At 44.1% G+C, this 26,532-nt stretch overlaps 1 protein-coding gene across 2 annotated transcripts in view; it reads left to right on the forward strand.

The window, feature by feature from the left end:
* Nucleotides 1–26,532, forward strand: part of ntrk1 (neurotrophic tyrosine kinase, receptor, type 1) — a gene marked incomplete at both ends in the record, with an annotated part of 98,785 nt that overhangs the window by 34,854 nt on the left and 37,399 nt on the right. Inside the window, 6 exons of one of the 2 annotated variants that reach the window (XM_083649020.1) lie at nt 9,102–9,256; nt 10,551–10,696; nt 13,715–13,853; nt 18,683–19,015; nt 21,667–21,725; nt 21,846–21,948. In XM_083649020.1, coding sequence (XP_083505146.1) covers nt 9,102–9,256; nt 10,551–10,696; nt 13,715–13,853; nt 18,683–19,015; nt 21,667–21,725; nt 21,846–21,948 — 935 coding nt within the window. The remainder of the gene's footprint in view (nt 1–9,101; nt 9,257–10,550; nt 10,697–13,714; nt 13,854–18,682; nt 19,016–21,666; nt 21,726–21,845; nt 21,949–26,532) is intronic. The other variant, XM_083649021.1, reaches the window with a different exon arrangement.

Below are 26,532 nucleotides of genomic sequence, written 5' to 3' on the forward strand. Positions count from 1 at the left end.
CGTAGAGGGACCGGGCTCTGTGGGTTGCCACCCGGCCGGGTTCCTCCCTCGTCTCACCAGGTCTACGACCTGTACCTCAGATTTCTCAGGAGCGCCTGGAAAGTGGCCACCCCCGCCTTACAGAACAGCTCACTCGCACTGCTCCACCTGGGCTTTTTCAGCAAGATGCGCATGCAATCATTATAGGCAACCTGAAGTTTATGCATGCTTGCCTTCTTAAACTTTGCCCACAGGGGGGCAGTATAGATAGGGGTACAGTAAGCCCTAAAGAGTGTGATCTTTACATCATCAGAACAGGAGTGGAATTTCCTGACTGAATGTATAACACACGCCGCTGTCTATACATATCATCATCATCACCCATATGGTCAGTAATGAAGTGGCCCAGATATTTGGTTTTGTCACAGACACATAGAGCATGCTCAGACAAAAGAAAGACAGGAAAAGCAAGATCCTGATATAGATTCTGAATCATCAGATTCCGCTCATCATCTTTAGCCAAGTATGCTGTGTCATACCGGTCGATCACACAGATGATATGTCAACATCACCATGGTGGGCAAGGATGATGGATGACACCTTGTGGACATAGTCCGACCACTTGTATGGGGTGCCATCTTGTGCCTGCCGATCCAATTGCTGATGGAGTTGCCATCCTCTAGATCAGGGGTGTCAGACTCATATTAGGTAGAGGGCCGGATTTGTTCAACTGAGACCTCATGGGGGCCGGATTTTTTTTTTACTAAAATCAATTCGACTCATTTACCCATTTACTTCACAAAAGAAATACTGCTCTTTCCATTTCTCTTGAAACTGCCTGCATTCCGTGTCAACCTTTCTCTTTTTCGACAGCATCTTGTTCAGGGGCGGACTGGGATCATAATTTAGGCCGGGCATTAGATACCAAGCAGGCCAGGCCGATACGGGCCGACGCGCGTGCCGGCGTCCGAAAAATTTGGGCCGTTTAAAGCTCAATTTGGGCCGTTTGAAGCCCGATTTGGGCCAAGTCCAATTTTACAATGAGATGCACCCACTTTAACCCTGAATAAAGTAATAAAACCACTAGTAAACCAGTAGGCGGCGCCTGGCCTGCTGTTCAGTGAGTGGCCCGACTGCGGGCACAATTTCTTTTTTTTTTTGCAGGGCATTTGCCCGACGTGCCCGATTATGCAGTCCGCGCCTGATCTTGTTGATTCTTTTGTTTTTTGGTAGGTAGCTGAATGCGCGATTCAATTCCAGCGTGGCATCATGGCGGCTTTGTTTACACCTGATGACCTACTGACATACTTCCTTGTAGTGCAGGTTAATTAACTTATGAATGAACTCTTAGCTTGCTTATTAGCCACACGTAGTTCATGATAATGGGGTGCGAATTTAATAATAATAATAATTAAAAAAAAAAAAAAAAAAAAAAATATTCCAAAACATCTCGCGGGCCGGATGAAACCTGCCCGCGGGCTGTATCTCTGACATCCCTGCTCTAGATCATGCCCATGTCAATGAGAGTGATGTAGGGTTCTTGCAGCCCTACAGATTGGAGATAGAGCTTCTAGATGCGCTTGCTCTTCTGCGTCTTCCTGTATGTGATGTTGGAGTTGAATAAGGCCACACATTCATCAAAAACACAATGTTCCAGCAACTCGTGGAGGTTTACAAGTTGACCACAACCAGGTCAATCACTGCCTTGGAGCGCTCCACTCCATCTCAGCAGCTCCTACCTTGAGTTCCTCCCCGGGCAGTCTCGCTTGCCAGACTCCCTCCCTACAATGGCAGAGTCTGGCTGCTAATACCTCCACCCTGGTATAGGGGAAAAAGGCTCCGTTCACCTTTACAACTATCCACCACAAGTATCAAGCAGGCCTGCTTTATTGCACAATCCAGATCCAACCGTTTTCAGCATGTAGCAACGAGCTAGCATTGTTGATGTTGTTGTTTCACAGTGGCACAGGCATTTGAGATAGACAGATTCAACACGGAGGGAGTGGAAACGAAATCCATAAATGGTCACCACCAGTCAGTCAGAGCGGGTTGGAGCATGCATGCAGGGAGGAGGGTGGAAGATGATTGTGATGCTGCAGACGCAAAGTGCCGCTGTGTGTAAATTCAGCTCGAGCAGGAACCTGGCCATTCACACCAGACTTCCTATCTGGCTTCAAACAATCACTCGCGGGTCTCACACAAAAATAGATCAGACGCCGAAACAATCTCTGCATGGGGCGAGCCGGCCGCATCACGGCTGGTCTGACTGAATGGTCTAATGTGCTAACAAGTGCGCCAAAATGAAACTGGCAGATGCTTCCAGATGCTTCGTCACTTCAGCGTCTGGTGTGTTTGCACCCTTTCGCATCCATTTTGAGCCATGCCTGCATGCATGAGTTCAACTCCTTCCCATTTGACCTGGCCTCCCCAACCTTCCGCACCCTACAGTCTGCCTGCCTCTGATGAACTCATTGCAGACTTAAATCAGCCCATGCTGCAGGAGAGGAGAAGTTGACCAGATTCTTGCAAGTCCCTGGGGCCCTATCTTCGCAAAAGCGGTACGCCGCGCGCAATGCAAATTGGGGGCGTGTACAAGCGCATGTCTGTTATAATTTTACTGGACATAGGCATGCCACAATCAGGCGTTTCTGCGCAGAATACGGGGCAGCACCTCTTACGCGCAAAAAAAAAGCACCTCTTACGCGCTAAATACTCCGCTGCGCTTGAGCGCACCATAATCTCTATGCTGTGCAGCGCAGCGCAGAGTAAAATTCCTTTTGGATATGTCATTACACACGGACGTGCCACGCCAGGACATCAAATTCTGCTGCTAAAATTGGATATTAGCAGATAATTCAGTGAGGCAATCAACTATAACACTGAGAAACTTTTATCACATCGCAAAGAGGGAAATTAATTCAGAAAACTTGTTGGACAATGGACATAGGCTATTCACCTTCACCTATCCCATAGTCTCGCTGGCCAGCCTCCCCTCCCACACAGGTCTCCATAGTGGGATTGCAATGGGCGGCGCTTAGCGGCAGTGCCCTTGGAAAATAGCTTCCAACAATCCAACTTGCCCTTTTCAGCGTGTAGCAACGAGCTAGCGTGTAGGTTTCTGCCGTTAGCTTGCTAGCTAGTTAGCTTTGTTGTTTTCACTGAGGCGGCAGAGCACTATTTACAGCGACACACAGGGAGGAGGGAGCGGAAGCTGCTCTGATTGACGTGGTCGGAGCCAATGACAGAGTTTGTAATAAGCCGGGAGCAGACATCCGGCAGCCACTGAAACAGTCGCTCCAATGGGGAGCAGCTGTAGAGCAGGGGAGGGCTTATCCCAGTTGCCTGTTTCCGTGGCGCCAGACTCCTCTCCCGGTAGGGAGGGGAGGCTGGCCAGCGAGACTAACTAATTATGAAATTACCCTCAAAACACAATAATTGTTATTACTAAACCATGTTTGGTAGGCATGGATTTGCAATTAAAATAGCTATAATTCACCATTGTTAATCTCCATCCTTACTCTAAAAATGGTAAACCCCAAACACCACATACGTATATGTTGCCATTCAAAAGTTAAGTTTTCACGCTACTGGATGGCAGCCATCTTGGAATTCTGGGTCAAAATGATGTCAGAATGTTAAACTGATGTCAGAATCAGATTCTTTGTGGTTGACTTACACCGAAAAGTGTCTTCATACATTATTCTATGTGCTCTGGTTCAAAAGTAAATTTTTCAAGATTGTACCAGTGGCCATCTTGGATTTGGCCGTCTGGCAGAAAGTCGCAGGATGTTTGGGAGGGGCCTGGGGGCTATTTTAACAAAAGGCCCATAGAAGTCAAATTACTCATCAAAAAATGTTAGCCAGAGAGTTGTCATGGAATTGACGTTATAGCATCAGTTATCAGAAACTGTGATTTCCTTCTCACGTCATTAAATTCACCATTGATTAGTTACTTTAACAGTTTCTGATGTTGTATAGGGTGTCATTGTAATCCCTGACCATGAAAACATAGGGGTAGACATCACATTTTCTGCATTATCATGTGTGGTTCAGGAGATATGATGAAATCAGGGTTTTGTCATTTTTTGGGGGTAGGTTTGTTTACAGAGTGATAACTATCCTTAAGCTACCAAATCGGAAGGGTTATCATACCAAAATATAAACTAGAGACATGTAGGAAGACAAAAATAACAAAATCGTGCGGTCACCTCAGGTGGTTCCGATATGTCAAAATTTCAGCCTTGGCCCATGGACTATAATGGGAATCTTCACGTTGTCATTCGAATTTGGATGATGAAGTTGGAACAAAGTCAATATTTTTTTTAAAGAAATTAGAATATATGTTTCACAAAGGATTGACTTAACTGAAGAAAGGGGAATATGTTCTAATATAAGTACATACAGCCTGAAGAAGAAGCTTGGATGAAAACCTATACTCTTTGTATCCATGAAGCTTTCAGGCTCTGACAGGCTTAACAAACCTAAACCACCACTCACTGCCAAGCCGCACATGCTGCCTCTAGCCCCAAAACTCTCTGGTACAGTGTAGAAAACACTCTGGTACAGTGTGGAAAACACTCTGGTACAGTGTGGAAAACACTCTGGTACAGTGTAGAAAACACTCTGGTACAATGTGGAAAACACTCTGGTACAGTGTGGAAAACACTCTGGTACAATGTGGAAAACACTCTGGTACAGTGTGGAAAACACTCTGGTACAATGTGGAAAACACTCTGGTACAGTGTAGAAAACACTCTGGTACAGTGTGGAAAACACTCTGGTACAGTGTGGAAAACACTCTGGTACAGTGTGGAAAACACTCTGGTACAGTGTGGAAAACACTCTGGTACAATGTGGAAAACACTCTGGTACAGTGTGGAAAACACTCTGGTACAGTGTGAAAAATACTCTGGTACAGTGTAGAAAACACTCTGGTACAGTGTGAAAAATACTCTGGTACAGTGTAGAAAACACTCTGGTACAGTGTGAAAAATACTCTGGTACAGTGTAGAAAACACTCTGGTACAGTGTAGAAAACACTCTGGTACAGTGTAGAAAACACTCTGGTACAGTGTGGAAAACACTCTGGTACAGTGTGGAAAAGACTCTGGTACAGTGGAAAACACTCTGGTACAGTGTGGAAAACACTCTGGTACAGTGTGGAAAACACTCTGGTACAATGTGGAAAACACTCTGGTACAGTGTGGAAAACACTCTGGTACAGTGGAAAACACTCTGCTACAGTGTGGAAAACACTCTGGTACAGTGTAGAAAACACTCTGGTACAGTGTGGAAAACACTCTGGTACAATGTGGAAAACACTCTGGTACAGTGTAGAAAACACTCTGGTACAGTGTGGAAAACACTCTGGTACAGTGTAGAAAACACTCTGGTACAGTGTGGAAAACACTCTGGTACAGTGTGGAAAACACTCTGGTACAGTGTAGAAAACACTCTGGTACAGTGTAGAAAACACTCTGGTACAGTGTAGAAAACACTCTGGTACAGTGTGGAAAACACTCTGGTACAGTGTGGAAAACACTCTGGTACAGTGTAGAAAACACTCTGGTACAGTGTGGAAAACACTCTGGTACAGTGTGGAAAACACTCTGGTACAGTGTAGAAAACACTCTGGTACAGTGTAGAAAACACTCTGGTACAGTGTAGAAAACACTCTGGTACAGTGTGGAAAACACTCTGGTACAGTGTGGAAAACACTCTGGTACAGTGTGGAAAACACTCTGGTACAGTGTAGAAAACACTCTGGTACAGTGTGGAAAACACTCTGGTACAGTGTAGAAAACACTCTGGTACAGTGTGGAAAACACTCTGGTACAGTGTGGAAAACACTCTGGTACAGTGTGGAAAACACTCTGGTACAGTGTAGAAAACACTCTGGTACAGTGTGGAAAACACTCTGGTACAGTGTGGAAAACACTGCTACAGTGTGGAAAACATTGGTACAGTGTGGAAAACACTCTGGTACAGTGTGGAAAACACTGCTACAGTGTGGAAAACATTGGTACAGTGTGGAAAACACTGTGGTACAGTGTAGAAAACACTCTGGTACAGTGTGGAAAACACTCTGGTACAGTGTGGAAAACACTCTGGTACAGTGTGGAAAACATTGGTACAGTGTGGAAAACACTCTGGTACAGTGTAGAAAACACTCTGGTACAGTGTGGAAAACATTGGTACAGTGTGGAAAACACTCTGGTACAGTGTAGAAAACACTCTGGTACAGTGTGGAAAACGTGATTAACTCTGAGGGGAAACACTCTGGTACAGTGTAGAAAACACTCTGGTACAGTGTGGAAAACACTCTGGTACAGTGTGGAAAACACTGCTACAGTGTGGAAAACATTAGTACAGTGTGGAACACACTCTGGTACAGTGTAGAAAACACTCTGGTACAGTGTGGAAAACACTCTGGTACAGTGTAGAAAACACTCTGGTACAGTGTAGAAAACACTCTGGTACAGTGTAGAAAACACTCTGGTACAATGTGGAAAACACTCTGGTACAGTGTGGAAAACACTCTGGTACAGTGTGGAAAACACTGCTACAGTGTGGAAAACATTGGTACAGTGTGGAAAACACTCTGGTACAGTGTAGAAAACACTCTGGTACAGTGTGGAAAACACTCTGGTACAGTGTGGAAAACACTGCTACAGTGTGGAAAACATTGGTACAGTGTGGAAAACACTCTGGTACAGTGTAGAAAACACTCTGGTACAGTGTGGAAAACACTCTGGTACAGTGTAGAAAACACTCTGGTACAGTGTGGAAAACACTCTGGTACAGTGTGGAAAACACTCTGGTACAGTGTGGAAAACACTCTGGTACAGTGTGGAAAACACTCTGGTACAGTGTGGAAAACACTCTGGTACAGTGTGGAAAACACTGCTACAGTGTGGAAAACACTCTGGTACAGTGTGGAAAACACTCTGGTACAGTGGAAAACACTCTGGTACAGTGTAGAAAACACTCTGGTACAGTGTAGAAAACACTCTGGTACAGTGTGGAAAACACTCTGGTACAGTGTGGAAAACACTGCTACAGTGTGGAAAACACTCTGGTACAGTGTAGAAAACACTCTGGTACAGTGTAGAAAACACTCTGGTACAGTGTGGAAAACACTCTGGTACAGTGTGGAAAACACTGCTACAGTGTGGAAAACATTGGTACAGTGTGGAAAGCACTGTGGTACTGTGTGGAAAAAACTCTGGTACAGTGGAAAACACTCTGGTACAGTGTAGAAAACACTCTGGTACTGTGAGGGTAAAATAATTGATTGACTGCTTATTGATAGATTGTTGAAGTGTGGAAAACACTCTGGTACAGTGGAAAACACTCTGGTACAGTGTGGAAAACACTCTGGTACAGTGTGGAAAACACTCTGGTACAGTGTGGAAAACACTCTGGTACAGTGTGGAAAACACTGCTACAGTGTGGAAAACACTCTGGTACAGTGTAGAAAACACTCTGGTACAGTGTAGAAAACACTCTGGTACAGTGTGGAAAACACTCTGGTACAGTGTGGAAAACACTGCTACAGTGTGGAAAACATTGGTACAGTGTGGAAAGCACTGTGGTACTGTGTGGAAAAAACTCTGGTACAGTGGAAAACACTCTGGTACAGTGTAGAAAACACTCTGGTACTGTGAGGGTAAAATAATTGATTGACTGCTTATTGATAGATTGTTGAAGTGTGGAAAACACTCTGGTACAGTGGAAAACACTCTGGTACAGTGGAAAACACTCTGGTACAGTGTGGAAAACACTCTGGTACAGTGTGGAAAACACTCTGGTACAGTGTGGAAAACACTCTGGTACAGTGTGGAAAACACTCTGGTACAGTGTGGAAAACACTGGTACAGTGTGGAAAACACTCTGGTACAGTGGAAAACACTCTGGTACAGTGTGGAAAACACTGGTACAGTGTGGAAAACACTCTGGTACAGTGTGAAAAACATGCTTAACTCTGAGGGGAATCTTTTTTATTTTCTTCTCTTTTCTCTTTTGTCTAGTATGTGCTGTGAGATTGTCTATTTGTTCTATTTTCTGGGTGGTTGAAATGTCAAGGTCTGAGTCAGTGCAGCAGATCCACATCCAGCCCTCCTCAGGTTGCAGGGTCACTTAAAACAGTTGGGTTTCTCCTGGCTGACTTTTCCTCAAAGGATAGGGCCGGAGCACCAGAAGGCCCTATTGATTTCCAAAGGATTTTTTTTATTTTTTATCAATCGAGCGCATTTTTTCTAAACGGGCTAAATTGCTTGAAAACTTTGCACATGCATCAGAAGGTGCGAAAACAGCAATCTGCTCTTGGGTCTTGGGCATGGTTGTGTCAAAATGGCCCTACTGTATAGCACTCCCTAGAAAATGTAAACAGAGTAGCAGCCCTCATGGTACATTTGACCTACAAATATAAAATTTGCGGGGCACATGTATGTACCGTATGTATGTACAGTATGTATGTATGTATGTATGTATGTATGTATGTATGTATGTATGTGCTGACCGACAAAAAAGTATCTTGGTGCCAAGCCATGCCCTAAAGGAAGCCATTTGAATTTACTGTGCAATATTTTGGAGGTTTTACTTCAACAAACTCCTTCTAGGGGGTTAATCGGATGGACGTTGTCCCATCTGCCCCAAACCTTTCATGTATGATAAGTGTCCAGGTGTGAACACATCACAATTGCTTGAGTGACATCACTGATGACGTCACAATTTGCTCAAGTGACATCAGTGATGACATCACAATTGCTCGAGTGACATCACTGATGACATCACTCGTACATCACAATTGCTCACATAGACAGAGTGACATCACTGATGACAAGAAATCGGCTTGAGCCAGAGAAGCGTACGGATTTTTAGTAATAATATTGATCATCATCATCATCATATAAATCTTTTTCTCTTCTTTGTCATTTATACCTTTCTTCACTGCTACACCTCACCTAGTTATTTTCTCCAGAATTTGTAATCGAGAGTAAACATGTCCTAGTTGAAGCATTGGCCTGTATTCTGTTGGTCAGGGGAATGGAGTCAAATGGAATCCAAAACAGAATTTGTGACCAATGATGTGTATTTTTCCTCTTTGTTTTCCTGCTCAGGGTTTTGAGGGACAACCCTCTCATGTGCTCATGTGATCTCCACTGGTTGCAGCAGTGGCAGCGCAACGAGCGAGGCGACCTGGACAACCAGATGTTGTACTGCCAGTCCGACGAGCAGGAATTATCACTCAACTCCTTAGTGATGGATAACTGCAGTAGGTTCAGCTTTCATTTTTCGATTTGAAATTCATTTGGCACATTTTGGCAAAATTACACTATGTTATTAAACCGAAATACCCCCCCAAAAACCTTGCTCAACCCTCAATTGTTTCTATGAGTGCTGAATCCTCCAAAACATGTCACAGAAAGGAATTAATCCAGGACAGCACTTGTATTGCCTGTGCACAAACGTTTCGGGCAAATACCCTTCATCAGTGTGCATTAGTGGCAAGTAAACTCTATGTTAGACTATGTTATTATTAGCAATGCATGATTATAGTAATGTGCTATGTACATTACGTTATCTAACATAGTGGCTCTCTGCCTCTTTTTGATTTTTGGGGAAGATGATTTATGGAACCTGGAAAGAAAAATCTAAATCGGAATTTTAATCTTTCTGATAAATCAAATTTTCTTGTGGAATAATGAGTATTTGAAATCTTAATTAATCAAGTAAATTTCCTGAAAAGAGGAAATGAAAATAATTTGCTGTCAGTGTACGGAGCAGCTTGTTTCAGGTGTTAATATGCAGAAGGCTTCCTCATTTCAGGGGGTCAAAACCTGACAAGGTTGAGAACCACTGATCTAACACCGCTGTGACATTGAAAAATCTATTGCTGTTCTTCATTTTAAAGGTGGTGATAGCACCCTCTCGCCAACTATGATAGGCAACCTTGCCAAAGGAATGTCCTCAGCATTGTTGCTTTAATCACATACAGCAGGAATGTGTTGTTGCCACGAAATGTGAATAGATTTTTGGCGCTGTGGCTCACATTATTGCCTACATGTATACTTAGAAGCATTAGCCATTTGAATTACTAACAAAATTGCTTAGTAGGGCGTCCGGGTAGTACAGTGCTATGCCTACCAACACGAGGGTTGCAGGTTCAAGCCCCCGTGTTACCTCCAGCTTGGTCGGGCATCCATACAGGCACAGTTGGACATGTCAGCTAGTGAGAAGCTAGATTAACGGTATGTGTCCTGGTCAGTCGGGGCGCCTGTTCAAGGGGGAGGGGAACTGGGGGGAATAGTGTGGTCTTCCCATGCACTACGTCCTTCCGGTGAAACCCCTCGCTGCCAGGTGAAAAGAAGCAGCTGGCGACTGCACATTTGTTCGAGGAAGCATGTGCTACAACTCTCGGCCAAGTACAATTGGGGAGAAAAATGGGGGGAAGGGGGGTCGAAAAAAACGTGATTCAAAAAATGCTTAGTGTAGCTCCGCCCTAAGTTGTGCCATCACATAAATCTGTTGCTATGCTGCTGTTCATTCTGTGTCACTGCTGTGCTCAGGTCTGCCTGAGGTGACGATCCTCCCCTCCAACAGCAAGATCCAGGAGGGAGGCAACCTGACGTTTGAGTGCATCGTCACGGGAAGTCCTCCTCCGACAGTCAGGTGGAGAACTGACGAGCTCAAATCTCGCTACTTCACCAAGGTAGTGGAGATTTGGTTTGGTAATACTCAACAGTAGTAAGCCACAGTGAAGGCATCATATGGCAGAAATATTTGCAAATACAAAATTAAAAATTAAATCTAGCCGCAAGTGGCAATAGCAGGGGTTCAAGACTTGCCCAAATTGAACCCCTAATAGTCCTCGAGACAAATTTGTAGAGCACATTCAGGTGAATGTGTGGAAGAAATTAGCTTGAAAATTGGAGAAACGGCATGGGGGTTATGGCCTTTCAAGGTTGGGAATTTTAACCTGTAATTTTAGCGCCCCTATCAGGCGAAAATATCTAGCTAGTAATAGTTACCAATATCTGTCATTGGGCCAAATTTCATGTCTCTGCGATGTATCAACTCATTTTGATGTATTGACCCCGCATTGACCCCGCCCACTTTCACCAATGATGACAAAACTTCTGATTTTGACTAGGACATCCTCCTTGTCTGCCAAGTTCCGTGATCATTGGACAAACAGGTGCAGAGTTACGCCCTTTTTGTGTTAGGCCACCCCCGTTTATGGCGCCCCCTTTTGGTTGAATTGCACAAAATTTAACACACAAGGTCTGTGATGATCTCCGAACATCTACACCAAGTTTCGTGACGATTCGTTAATTGGTCATGAAGTTATGACAATTTAGCTGAGAGGCCACACCCTCTCACAACTTTAAGGGTTAATGGGCCCTATTCTCCCACAAGCCTTCGGCGCTAAAACGGGCCTTAAACGCAAAAAAACGTGCCTTGCGCCTGTTTTGGGACGATATCAATATGGCTTTAGGCTGCCAAATGCGCTTTAGGCCGAATGGGCGTGGCGCAGTCCCAGAATGGGCCAAAGTGGGCGTGTCGGCGCTAACTACCGGCGTAGTGCTATCTTCGCACCTGGCCTACATTTAGCGCTTTGCGCCTTTGAAAACCAGGCCTATTCAGTGCGCCAGTGCACTTGTGCCTCTCCCCTGTCACCCTTCTCTGTCTCTCTCTGAAACCAGGCCTATTCAGTGCGCCAGTGCTCTTCTGCCTCTGAGTCACCCTTCTCTCTCTCTCTCTGACTCCCTCGCTCAAACAGACACAACACATAGCAGCACCCAGCTTCCCATAGGAAATAGCAGTTGTAAGTTTACTGCCTGTGAATGTCCACTCCCAGCATGCAATTGGGTCCTCCATTTCGCTACTAAATAGCAACCAAATGAGCCGAAATAGATATAAAAGGTAGATCTAAAATAATGTGTAATGGTAAGACAACCTGCAATTGTCGAACATTTCAATATTGGACCAAATAAAACATCGAAATGAAACACCACCCTATGTGAAACATATATGTCCTCTTGAGCCTATATATACCCCTTGTGGGTTTAACGTGATTTAGATAAGTGACAGCGGAACGCGCTTCTGTGATGTGCTATACTGTGATGTCCGCTCCAATAACTTGGCCCTACTTGACATTTAGTTTTACAATAAAAACACATTTATGCAATGACTTTACATAATGTAGGGTATATTTATGTGCATCGATCATTCTACCTGCAGCAGGGGAGAGAAAACGATATATTTCTGGACAAACTTTCACCAATCTAATAGGCTATATTTTTCTAGCTGATGCGTTTAGTACATTATTTTCACTTTGATCTTGCTATAGTGTAGCGTATTTACATGCTTGCAGTATTGAAACTGCAGTTAGATTGGTTTGAGAAGCATAATAATATGGAATAATAGCCTATAATGCAGTCAGACAGACAGACTGGATGAAGGGAGGGGGGGGGGCAGAGCGTTTGGCTTTCGTCTGGTTTTGCGGGATCACTGGAATTGGAGCTAAAAAGGCAAGCGTGCGATTCGTTTATTGCAGTTATCCAATGAGCATGACGGTGCATAATTTTACGCTTAAAAGGCGTGGTTGTAATGGTTGAGGCTGCGTCTAGCGCCAGCACGACGATATCAAGTGCGCTGGTCCACGCCCACTGATTTGAGCTGCGCCAGGCGTTCGGCCTAGAAACAGCGCCGATGCAACGATAGGGACCAAGATCTCCGAAACAAAATTAGATTTCAAAAATTTCAAGCCAACTTGTAGAGCTTGGTCCATAGATGCTACCCAGCGATTTTGGTGGAAATCGGTCAAACGGTCTAGGAGGCGATCTAAAAAATGTGTTTTCCAAACTTTTCAAAATATCTAAAAAAAAAATCCAGATGGATCTTGAGGGTCCTTGAGGCAAATTTATAGAGTAGATTCACCTGAACATGTGAAAAAATGCTTGAAAATTGGACAAACGGTGTGGAAGTTATGGCCTTTAAAAGTTTTACATTTTAACCATTAATTTTAGTGCCCCCATCAGGCTGATTCAAAAAATATTTCTAGAGCATCTAGTAACAAGCAATATCTGTCATTGGGCCAAATTTCATGTTTCTGCGATGTACCAACTCACGGGAGTTTGCGTCGAGGCAGAACCGGAATAATAATAATAATAATAAACCAGCACAAAAACAATAGGGCTTCAACCCCTTCGGGGCTTGAACCCCTAAAGGGGGACAAAATTACCAGATTCCTAAAGAAAACATCCTTCTCCAACCATAATAAATATGGCAAAGAGAATAACAGCAAAGTTATCAGATAAGTTAAGTCATGGAACAAGAGACAATCTTTAACTTAGTGACATCACTCCAGTTGTTTTGAGGTAATGTTACTTTACTTTACTTTACTTCAGTCTTTGTATTCCTCGTGGAACATAGGCCATTGATGAATAGTTTCCACTGTTGTCTGTCAGTCCCATTACATGATAATGACACAAGTGAAAGTGCTTTGGAACCAGGTGAAATCATTTTAGACTTGTTTCACAAATACAATAATAGCATAGCATAAACAACTGGTTAATATGAAGATTTTTTAAAGTGTACCCCAAGTATTTGTGAATATCATCTGTTTACAATGAAAGTCAATCTAAAGACGGATAACGCTGTAAAGTAATGTGTTAGTATGACTATGCTAACCCCATCTGCCCCCTGTTTGTCCTGTCGGCTGTTCAAGGAGAAAATGTCGGACTCTACAATTGTGCTGGTGCTTTACCTCGCCGAGGTTTCCTCCAGAGACAACCTCCACAATCTGACCTGTGAAGCCGAGAACCAAGCTGGGCCCGGGGAGGACGTGGTGCAGTTGGACATCGAGTGTAAGTGGCTGCAAGATAAAACGGCACTTTGGAAAGCTCACAGGCTCCATGTGACTTGTCAGGCTTAATGGGGGTTAGGGCAAGAGCACACTGGTTCCATTTTTCTTGTGCAAGCAGGGTGGACAGCCAGAGAAAAGAAAATGCTCGCTGAGCTGAGTTCTCATAAATAGCCCCTTATAAGTGTATGTTCCCACCAAGCGTCTAATGGAGCTTTTCTGTCAGCTGCCACTCATTCTGGCAACTGGCGAAAAGTGTTACAACAATATGTGAGAAGTGCTGTAGGAAGGTTTTGTCATTTAATGCAGGTAGACAATAAGAGAACTAGGTAAGTAACTTCACCTCAGTCTGCTCTTAAAAGAGTGGCTTCACCTCACAATACACTGTACTTTTGACTACAGCTGCAGCTTGACCCAAGAGACTTATTGTTGTTTTGGATTTTCAGATGCATGAGTGGATGCATTAGTGATACATTACTGAAAATATTGCCCAAACAATATCATATATCACCAACTCAGTGACACTCATTAGAAAATAAAGCCCAAAAAGAGTGGGGGCGCCAATCAGCTGAAGCCAAATGCATGAGCATCGAGGGACAGATAATGAACATGAGGAAAATGGGGCTGATAACCATGCTAAGATCTGATTTGAGCCTGTGCTAATGGACTTGTCCCTCCTACTCCGGAAAACCGCTTCATCCGCAGTGATTGGCAGTCAGTAAATACATTAGTGCAGCTAATCTATCAACATCAGCCCCCCTGGTGGATGGACACTCGTTAACCGCTAGCCCTTTAATTACTCTTAATTACCTCCCAGAACACTGGGGTGTTTACTACAGAGTGGCTCTCTGATTCACAAGACTGCTGTGGCTTGCCTTTCTCTTCTTTTCTTTTCTTTTCTTTTCTTTTCTTTTCTTTTCTTTTCTTTTCTTTTCTTTTTCCTTTTTTAAGAGTAAAAACATGCATTTCAAAATTTTGCTTTCTAGAACGTTATTTCTAACCTGATGCACCAGATGGTTTGTTACACAGAACCATCTTATCTGGTAACTTGTTTTTGGAAACTTTAAAAAAAATACTTGGCAGGATATCTGTCTGTCAAACCATCTATCACCGCTAACTTCAACCACTTAGGACCGCCTCCCCCTTCCACAGACCCTGATTGGGCCGTACCACCCGTGGTTTGGATTCAAATGCATTATGGCAGCATGACAAGAGATTTCTTGGTGATCGTGATCTCGTGAATCCAGCTGCCTCGCAAAGGTTATGTTTTTTCCACTTTAAAGTGAAACTAGAGAGCATCTTGCGATGGGATCATATCAGCCCTTCCCTGTTTCCTACCCCCATCCTATATATCGCCACCTTGGTCGAGGTGAACAGATCCAATGGACTTAGAGCTCGAGACGAGAGCTGCCTGCTGCGGAATTGCAGGGTGAGGTGATCTGGCTTCACACTATGGTATGTTATTGTAACAGACAGTATACAAGGCTCTGGGTGTCCCCCCAGAGTTGCCGTTCAACAGGATGTTTTGTTAGACCGTAACGTTAAATGAAGTTAACCTTACAGACTATAGAATACCAAATAATAATAATAATAATCTGTACAAAGCATACAATACAACTGAAACAAGGAAACAAATAGACAAAGAAAAGAAAATCAACAGTAAAAAAAGAAAAAAGAACAAAATTGAAGACCAAAAAAAGCTATCAAAATAAGTGAGTACTGTGCAGGGAGAGAGACAGGTGACTATATACATTTATAGACAAAGTGCATACCTGGACTGTGTTGATAAGGTGGAGCAGAGCGCTGAAACGTGAGAGACTGGGGTTTGTATCCCGCGTGGTGTGTTGCTCTTTTAAATAGACCCTTCTCACGGGGGCCATTTTGTGTTGAAAAGGCAGGGTAAACACAGGTGCAAGCAAAACACTAATGAGGGTTTCCAACTTCCATGATTGGAATTTGGAAACCCTCATTAGTGTTTTGCTTGTGTAACGGCATTGTGTAGGTGGTACTTGCAGCAACCCATGTTAAGGGCTTGTCCAGGGCCGACCTTGGGAGTCCGACATGTTAACCGCAACGCCAAGAGAGCTAGCTCCCTTGGCGGAGCTGATTAACATGCCTTTATACTGGGGAGTGAGTTTAACCAATCCACTCGCTACCACTCGGGACTCACGAGGAATCTGCGCTGATTCACACTTGCACCTGTGTTTATTCTGCCTTTTCGACACAAAATGGCCCCCGTGAAAAGGGTCTATTTTAACCACATGGATTGGCGTAGTCCATGAGGCGTTGAAATGACATCAGTTAGAAACCAATGTCAGAAAAACTTTCATATCAGCCCATCAGATCAATGTCGACTCGACCTCCAAACCAACATGAATTTGACCTCTAATAGACGTCAGAATGTTTATTGAGGTTCCAGCCCCCTTACTCCGACCACACCCATCTTCGAACTCAGTCTTCATTATGATCGCAACTACACACCCATAACATTTCGTGGCTGCATCTTGCACGATTGTGACGCTATCGCGTTGACCACATCTGACAGACAGACAGACAGACGAAGCACATGGCAAAGTGCTCAAAACGGCTTCTGTGGTAGTTCCTGCTAGCCTGGTAAACCAGCCCGTCACGTGAACTCACATTTCATTTGGTTCTGCGTGATGGTCTGGCCCCGACGCCAGTGGGGGAGTTTAGCAGAAGCGGAAGAGCGGAAGAGCCAATCAGCGACTGCGCTGTGATTGACAGCGCAAGTTGGCCAATCAGGAACACCACTAGCACTGCACTAACAAAACAATAATGGCCGCCTCCTTGCCTGATCATCTCAAGGAGTCATGTCAGCGTTTGTCTAGTTTAAACAGCCATAAAGTGCAGTTATTGCAGAAATAGACTCAATAACAACAATTAAACAAGTACAGGAGTATCGCCGCAACCGCGGAGTCTCTCGGCGGAAAACGTGTTTTTCCGAGTGGATTTGGGTTTGACTGGATCCGACGCTGATTGGCTGAAGGAGTTGTCTGTCAAGGCAACTATGCCCGCCCATGCTCCCGCCCCTGCTAAAGACTGGGTGAAGAGTTGGGGCCAGACCGTCACGCAGAACCAAATGAAATGTGAGTTCACGTGACGGGCTGGTTTACCAGGCTAAGTTCCTGCTACAATGGACCCATTTCACAGCAACCCTTTTGAGGTGGTAAAAGCAGGAAGTAAAGCAGCTGTACGCTAATACCATTAATTATGCTTCCATTCTGTTTAGGTGTTGCAGTGGCAGATGCCCTCATTAATGCTAATGATAACACCTTATTTCCTGCTTTACCACCTCAAAAGGTTGCTGTGAAATGAGGTCTACAAGGACCACATTTTGCCATGATGACACACGCATGTGCGCGTGTGCGCACACACACACACACACACACACACACACACACACACACACACACACACAGACTAACAAGGCTAAAAAATATGTACCAGCCACACACTTTCACGGCTGGTAATGATTAATTCAGAATGGAAGAGCTTCATATCAAAAAATTATGCATCCATAGAGAGAGGAGGACGCACCCGAAGTTCCTCTAGGCTAGGGAATCAACAAAGTGCAATTTTATTAATAAGTATTTTATCTTGTCACAAACTATTTTAAAGGTTTGTTAACTTCGAGCCCACAGCTCTCTGTCTTTGACAATGATCTTTGTATATTTGTAAAAAAAAAAAACAAAAAAAAAAAACGATTTTTTCAATTGTAGAATACAACTGACATGTTCATTAACCCCAACAATGATGCAGCTCATGTACAGTGAGATTAGTTGAGGTTTCTATAATGGATGCTTATTTAAATGTGAGAGATAGTGCTAATTTTCACTCAGTGACCGAGGAGACCGATGCCTCAGTATCCTGTTAGCGCAGCACTTTCTGAGGTGGGGTCATGGGTTAAGAGCAGCAGAATGGCCGGTGCCAGACGAGGGTCTCTGCACATCAGCACCTTCTTCGATCTAAATGAGGCCATTTCCTGTAACTTCATGTCCAGGTAGCTCTTGTGGTCAGAGGCCCGACGAGGACCAAGATTCATTATTCATAGCAGGTCAGCACAGGTTTGCAGTGCAGATGGAGAACATTGATTCATGGAAACTCAGGAGGAACCTATAGGGCGCTAGACCAACCAATGACTTTATACTGTACATGGTTAAGGTGCACAATCAGCATAAAACATGATGTATTAGGCTGATGATTTCAAATAAGCTCTGTGCATGATCATGGTTTTGACTTACTGGCAATTACATCATAGCCGACTACGTGAATCGCAAATCTCTTCATTCTGCAAGTTGACTTTCCAGTTTAGAAATAAAACAATACATTTCTCTTTACACTCTTGATATCTAATCCATTTGAGACTTTCACCATTTTCATCATTACTTTGCTTCACATCCACACATTTACACCTGTGAGCTGCCCATTATAAGCACAGTCCTCTACTATTGGCCACTAAGCAGGTCAACCCAGTAGCTGCCATCATGCATTTACATCCGTCATCGTTGAGGCAGCTACGTGCGGGATTTAGGTTTGACAACAGCAAGAAGTGTGCCTGTGATAGACAGCTGGTTCATCCAATTACCTGTCAGGTATTCTTTTGAAAGTGGCTGCCCTTTTTCAAACAGTTTCCAATGATGAGATCCCAGATGGTTCTGTGTAACAAACTATCTGGCAGTGTCAGGTTAGAAAAGAGTTTTCCAAACAGAGCTTTTCTCAGTTGTTCCAGGGTTTCAAACTGGTCCCAAGCCTGTACTTCTCTGACCAGTTGGGCTTCCACCACCTTTCTTAAATCTTCCCATCTCCCAACAGTTCCGGTCAAAATCATCTTCCTGAGAGATGCTGAGCAGCAGCACCACTGGTGTTTCCCCTTCGCTGTGGACGGCAATCCTGAGCCGAGCATCCGCTGGCTCTACAATGGCTCCAGACTCACCGAGGGCCGCTACACCTTCACCCAGCTCATCACCGACTCAGACGACGGCTCGGTTAAACATGGCTGCCTGTTCCTCAACAAGCCCACTCACCTCAACAACGGCCACTACACTCTCATAGTGGAGAACAGGCTGGGACTGGATCAGGCTACCGCCACTGGGAAGTTTATGGACAACCCCTTCGACCCGTTTGATCCAGAGGGGATCATTCCAGGTGACTTGCTGAAATTGTTTTTTTCTTTATGCCTCCGCCCGGCGATAGCTGTGGCTGGAGGCATCATGGTTCCGGGTTGTCCATCCGTACGTCCGTCCGATTCTCGTTAACGCGATATCTCAGGAACGCCTTGACGAAATTGCTTCAAATTTGGCTCAAACGTCCACTTGGACTCAAGGATGAAGTGATTATATTTTGGTGGTCAAAGGTCAATGTTCAAGGTCACTGTGACCTCACAACCGCCATTTTTATACTCGTTAACGCAATATCTCAGGAACGCCTTGAGGGAATTTCTTCAAATTGGACTCACACTAGTACCTCCTCTGGTCGGTCAGGGTGCCTGGTCGTGGTGGAAGGGAACTGGTGGGAATAGCATGATCCTCCCACGTGCTACGTCCTACCGGTGAAGCTTCCCCTGTCAGGTGAAAAGAAGTGGCTGGCTACTGCGCATGTGTCGGAGGAAGCATGGTGCTAGTCTTCACTCTCCCCAGATCGGCAGAGGGTGGAGCAGCGACCGGGGCAGCCAATAGGGCAGCATGGGGATAAGTTGGCCAAGTATAATTGGGGAAAAAAAAGGGTGAAATCAGAAGAAGAAGAAGAAACATCCACTTGGACTCAAGGATGAAGTGATTACATTTAGGCGGTCAAAGGTCAAGGTCACTGTGACCTCGCGGCCGCCTGTTTCATGCTCGTTAACGTAATCTCTCTGAGGGAATTCATTCAAATTTGGCTCAAACATCCACTTGGAGTCAAGGGTGAAGTGGTTAGATTTTGGTGGACAAAGGTCAAAGTTCAAGGTCACTGTGGCCGCATGTACATCTGTTCCATCAAGGAAGGGGGTGGGTCTAGGTAAAAGGGGCCATAGCTACGGATAGGAAGGTCGTGGAGAGTCGGCATTCGAAGGGTGGGTAGGGGGAGTTGGTGGTGGGAGGGTTGCTGAGGGAAAAGGGTGGAGCTAGGGAAAATGGGCCGTAGATAGGGATAGGAACGTCGTAGAGAGTCGGGATTCAAGGGGTGTGTAGGGGGAGTGGCTAGGAAGTGTGAGTGGGGAGAAGGGGCGTGGTGAGGCAGAGGGGTGGGGCTAGGGAAAAGGGGCCATAGCTAGGCATAGGAAGGTTGTAGAGGGTCGGGTTTCGAGGGGTGGCTAGAGAGAGTGGCTAGGGGGATGTGGGTGGTGGGAGGGGGTGTGGGGGTCAAGGAAGGGGCGGGGCTGGGGAAAAGAGGCTGTAGCTAGGATACAAAGGTCATAGAGAGTCGGGATTCGAGGGTTGGGTTGGGGAATGTCTATGGGGGCTGTGGGTGGTGAGAGCGGGCGTGATCAGTAAGGGGGCGGGGCTAGGGGAAAATGGGCCATAGCTAGGGATAGGAAGGACGTAGAGAGTCGGGGTTCGAGGTTTGGGTAGAGGGAGTGGATCAAGGGCGCCGTAGAGAGTCGGGGTTCGAGGGGTGGGTAGAGGCAGTGGTTGGGGGATGTGGGTGGTTTTGGGGTAGGGGTAGGACCATTTTCCATGTTGACAACGATTAGCCGTGTTGTTGAGGTAGTCCCAAACATTGCCTAAAGTGCCATAAGGCTGAATGGCCACACCACTGCGCTGTGGGCTTCAAGGTATTTGTGCTTGTATGAGTCAGGACAGACATGGATGTAGACTGCTCACTTGTTGGCAGAGGCATACATCTGAGATTTTAGTTTTTATTTATTTTTATTTTATTTATTTTTTAGTTGAAGACGTATATTTTTCCTGGCAGTTTCCTGAAAAGACGAGCCAATCAGTGCAATGCAAGGTACTTAAAGGAAAAATCCATCCGAAACATTATAAACACTATTAAAAACAGTGTTTTGGCAAACATAATAGGGGTACTGTAAGTTAGTAAGACTCAATAAATGTGCTTGTAATGCTACTATAAACAATTATAATAAATGCATAAGGCTTTTATTTTAAGCAGTGTCAGAGAGACCAGTTTATCCACTAGCATCAGGTTTCTCCACTAGCATAAGCCTGAATAGATCATAATGCAGTGCAGCCAGTAGCATACACTTGCCCATAATCCACCTTTGATTGAAAGCAATAGAGCTAAACAGTCATGTGACATATCTTGCCCTGGAAGGGAGTTTCCCATTCATTTTCTCCATAGACATTTAGAAAAATCCTTATATAACAATAAGGCTGTAACCAAGCCAACCCGTGACCTACTGAATCGTAAGTGACCATAAAACATTTTCAGTTGGATTTTTTTCATCATCCATTGTGTGTTCCACTGGCAAATCTTCACCCGGCAGCATCCACTGCTGAAGATTTGCCATTGAAACAGCTAGTGTGTGGATTTGGGTCAATGAATGCCATGCAAGTAGCTCAGTAAATGCCTTTTGCATTGTACTGGTTACATCTTATTCTCTGTCTGTGGAGGTGATTGTTTCCATATGTGTTGTAGGTCTATAAAAATGCTGTTTTTTGTGTTCCCTCTTCCTACATGCTAGTCCATAATATGGATCCAAGTAAGTCTTTGATTGATTTTGATTTCACATAATTCTCCTAAAAATCTCAGGATGTGTCTCCCTAACTGTATCAACAGTATACGGACTATAATAATAAATGATGTAAAAATTATCTCAAATTGTAATAAATTAAATTAAATATTTCCCTGTTCCTCAGTTCCCACAAGCAAATCGGACGAAGATGTCACAGAGAACCTGGAAAGTCGAGTGTTTGGGGTACTTCTTGGATTTATTGCACATAGGCTCTGTGCATGATCATTTCCACTGCAAATGTATAGATTATCAATGGTAGCACATACAGTATAATCGTTAAGATGCGTCTCATTCTCTGAACAGGTGTCTGTGGCCGTAGGTTTGGCTGTGTTCGCCTGCACCTTCCTCCTCGTCATGGTTTTGGTGATTAACAAGTTTGGACAGCGCTCAAAGTTTGGCATTCATCGTAAGTTATCATCGGTCACATGATGTCATAACTCCACACATGACCTAGCCTATAGGTACATCCTGTGACCTGAGTGTGAAGCATCTAATGGCCCATTTCCTAATGGCCCATTTCCACCGCTGCTATCAGCGCGGCCCCGCCCAGCTCGTCTCGCTTTTTTGTCTCATTCCACCGATCAAAAACGTGGACAGCCCGGGTTGAGTCGGGGTTGAGTCGGGGTTGAGTCGTGCTAGTTTTGGTCCCTGCTTTGTTGAGGTTCCAGCGCTGTGGACCCGGTACCATACCGTGATGTGAAAACACTGTAGACGACTGATTGGTCAGGCAGAATCGTGTTTACTCTTATCTACTGACTGTCAATGCATACCAGTTTAGTGGGGCTTACTGTACCTTCTCTTCTGTTATGTTATTTCCATCAGTCTTTTGTGTTGCTGCCTTCGGCTCTGGTGAAATAAAATCGATCTCCTTACTCAGCTTTAACATGGCGGTGGTTTTCAATTGTTTTGAGAAAGAAAAAGTCCGCTCCTCAGGAAGCCCTTGTAGTTGTGTGCAGCGTCGGCTCCGCTAGGCCGGAGGCGGGGGGTTTAGTGAAGCTGTGGTCTTGCCTGGTGAGTTGCCGCCGGGGTAGAGGCTTCCCTTCTCCCTGTAGCGCAACTCCCGTCCCCCGCGCAGCGCATGCATGTGAGTTTGACTAACAACAAAGTGATATCCATTCTCCTGGCCGATTGTCACATTTGCCCGTGTACACTGTAGGTCATTTAGAGGCACCAGTATTTCATAAACAGTTTAAAAGTTCTGTGTATGGATTTAATTTTAACGTTATACGTTATAGCCTACTTCGGCTATGGGCGGAGGGCAGATATGCGGTCGCTATGACGACCAGGTGTGGGCGGAGGCGAGTAAACTTGCTATGGAAACAGAGTCTATATCAAGTAGAGCCGAGTAAGACCAGGTCGAGTAGAGCTGTACTGTGCTGTTATATGTGGTGGAAATGAGCCATAAGAGAGGACTTTTCACACATTGTATTCCTATGGGTCCGAGATACATACATGATGGTTTCTATGCCTCCGCCGGCGATAGCTGTGGCTGCAGGCATTATGTTTTTGGGTTGTCTGTCTGTCTGTCCGTCCGTCCATTCCATTCTCGTTAATGTGATATCTCAGAAATGCCTTGAGGGAATTACTTCAAATTTTGCGCAAACGTCCACTTGGACTCAAGGATGAATTGATTAAATTTTGTTGGTCAAAGTTCAAGGTGTAACCTCACGACCGTCCATCCCATTCTCGTAAACACAATGATCTCAGAAGCGCCTTGAGGGAATTTCTTCAAACGTCCACTTGGACTCAAGGATCAACTGATGAACTATTTGGTACTGTGAGCTCACAAAATCCGTTTCATAATGGTAATTATGACAACATTTCAAACATGCCAGAGTCTGTCATTTCTGTCTTTCCCATTGAAAATGGCCATTGTTGTTCTTCCGCTTCCCAGTGGAGAAACAGCACCATCTATGTTGTGTCTACGGGTGGAAACCCGTAATTACACATCTGAGGAACAGAAATGAATGGCTCTGGCATGATTACAATGGCTCGGTATTGGAAACTACACAATATTTTTGGAATACCGATTATTATAAATTTTAGATAACAACCTTGCGCGGGAGATAGGTACTGTTTTATTGTGATTGCTAATGTGTATGGAGATGTAAGGCCATTTTAGCGGAGACTGCAATGCCATATTGGGGTGCTCCTTGGAGACGCAGAATGAAGAATGCAAAGGCTGCAACCAGCTGCAGCACACCGAAGTTTGACCGAATAAGGAGAAACCATTTGCGTGGGGGTAGGTGGATAAAACATACGGGCTACATAGCGAAACACAATGCAAATTATGCAAAACAGAAAAGAAAAAACTTGATATGCCCTCCCTTATATGCCCTCCCCCCAGGGCCGGTTCCAGAACAAGATGACTAGGGATGCATCCTAGATAGGAAGGGGTTCACATGCACGGGCCGACCTGGGTGGCCGGCCGAAACATTTGACATGTTATTTTACTAATAATGCATTTTACCATCATTTCAAGTAGAATGATACCAGCCAAGCAAGAATATTTCAAGTGTTTCAAGTGCTTTACTGAAATATTTGGACCATATAATGATAATACAATGATCTCAACCTTAAAAGGTTACATGTAGGTGCCAAAAAGCCATAAATTCACATCAAAGAACAAAGAAAAACAACAATTATAATTCAAGTTTAAACTGTAAGTGTGCAGCTGCAGCATTTATTTAAAAAAAAAAAAAAAAATGTTTTACCACTCTTTTCAACTGAGCATGCAGACAATTAAAATAAGGGTGCAATGCGTGCTTTTGCACCCCTGTAAAACCAGGCCTGCCTCCCCCTCCTATCTCAAAATAACATACCTTGCCCTCCCCAGTATGCAAAATAAAATCTAAATGCCCTCCCCCTTTTTTTAGCCCCAATCCCCCCCCCCCCCCCCCCCCCCACACACACACACACACACCTACATACTGTATCAGGCAATCCCTTAGCAAAAAAAAGGAAAGGTAAGAAAGAAAGAAAAAGAACACTTAATACGTTTTATTAAATTCCTTAAAAATTCCTTATAAATTCTTTATTAAAGTCTTCACTACAGTGCATATTTTATGAGTCTGGATAGACATGGATGTAAAGTGCAACTTGCCTTGTTGGCAGAGGCCTGCGAGGTGGCTATTTCTAGTTCTTTCTCCTTGTCATGTTTTGATAAGCTCCTCAGGTTTTTTGAGTCACTTGTGCAGTTTCAGTTTTATCATTTGAGCATTAAACTACATTGTATCTGTGAAGTATTCATAATCCATTTACAAGTACGGTAGTTTTCATGTACTGTATGTAGAGAAAAGTCTTAATAAAGCCTAATGTCTTCACTTAAATCGCGTCCAAATCACTGAAAAACTGAATGCCATTTAATCTTGCATTTATTTCTTAAAATAAAAGCAATTGATACCATATATAATCCTAACAGTCAATTAACAAACCCGGTGGTTAAAGCTTCACTTAGGATATGGTTACAGTTTAGGAGCTGGCATTTTGGGCTGGGACAGATACTGTATGCAGGTCTTTTCCAGTAGCAAACAACCAATTTTTCACACCATCTGTGTTGGATAACTCATTTCAATTTTGGCATAGAAACGGATTGGTGTCTTTTGAGGATCTATATCTAGATGGCATATTCACCTCATTTAAGACATTTATTAAAGATCATGATATACCCAGGTCTCAGCTCTACTTTCAAATCCGTAATTGTGCTAAAAAAAGTGTTCCCCTCTTTTCCACACTTGCCACCCAAGAATCAGTTAGACTATAATCTGGAGCTAGACCTTTATAGGAAGAAACGTGTCTCTATAATCTACACATTGATACGGGGATTAAAACCAATATCCTGGGACAAAACAAAGATGGCTTGGGAGAGAGATTTGGGTGTAGAGCTTTCAGAGGATGCCTGGCAGGACAGCTTAAGCCGTATTCACACCTCTTCATTATGTATACGTCACGGCCTAATTCCATTTAAGGTGCTTCATTGACTCCATTATTCAGGGGAGAGACTGGCCAGACTCTTTCCGGCCACGGACCCTGGCTGTCCGAGATGCAACTACAGTCCGGCCTCGGTGCGGGACACATGTTTTGGGCATGTCACTCTCAACAGCTACAGGGAACAAATATTTTAGGTGTTCTCACATAATGTGTAAACAAAACATAGCCCCAGATTTCCATACAGCCATTTTTGGTATACCACCCCCTGACTGCAACGTCACAACTTCACAGGCAAATGCTCTGGCCTTTGCCTCATTGATAGCCTGTAGACTTATTCTCTTTAATTGGAAGTCAAAGAAAGCACCATCATTTCTACAGTGGTTGAGGGAGGTACTCTCTTTTTTGCCCAGAAAAAGCTCAGATATAAAGTAAGCAGAGCCCACGAAAACTTCACTTTAACCTGGAGTCCCTTTATAGACTTTATCTGGAGTCCCTTCATAGACTTTATCTGGAGTCCCTTCATAGACTTTATCTGGAGTCCCTTTATAGACTTTATCGAGGAGTCTTCTTTTCAGTGAGGGTACTGCCTACCTAATGGTATTTATAGACTTTTATACAGCTCCATAATACTTGAAATCATGTGGTTGAACTGAAATGTGATGTCCCTGTCTAGTCTGTCTTTTTTCTTTTTCTTGTTTTCTTTCGAGCTGAGGAGGGGGGGTATTTTTTCTATTTTTCCACTTGTCTTGTTTTGTATCTGTGTTTTAACTGTACACATCTGAATATTTCGGACTCTGTATGACATATCAGATGTGTACATTGAGATTCAGTCCTCTGACAATGGAGTTTGTCAGAGTTTGTATGGCTTTAAATATACTTTCATAAGACATCTTTCTGGCTCATGGTTTCATTCAATTTGGTTTATATGGTGAAATTCCATTCTACAACACCTGTTATACTGCTACATGAGTGTGATAAAATAGTCCACTAATAATCTAATAGATGAAACTGTGTCAATCGCGATATCTCTGAAAACGTACATCCAAATCGAACCATAATC

The sequence above is a fragment of the Poromitra crassiceps genome (assembly GCF_964638095.1).
Source record: "Poromitra crassiceps genome assembly, chromosome: 1".
Lineage (NCBI taxonomy): Eukaryota > Metazoa > Chordata > Actinopteri > Beryciformes > Melamphaidae > Poromitra > Poromitra crassiceps.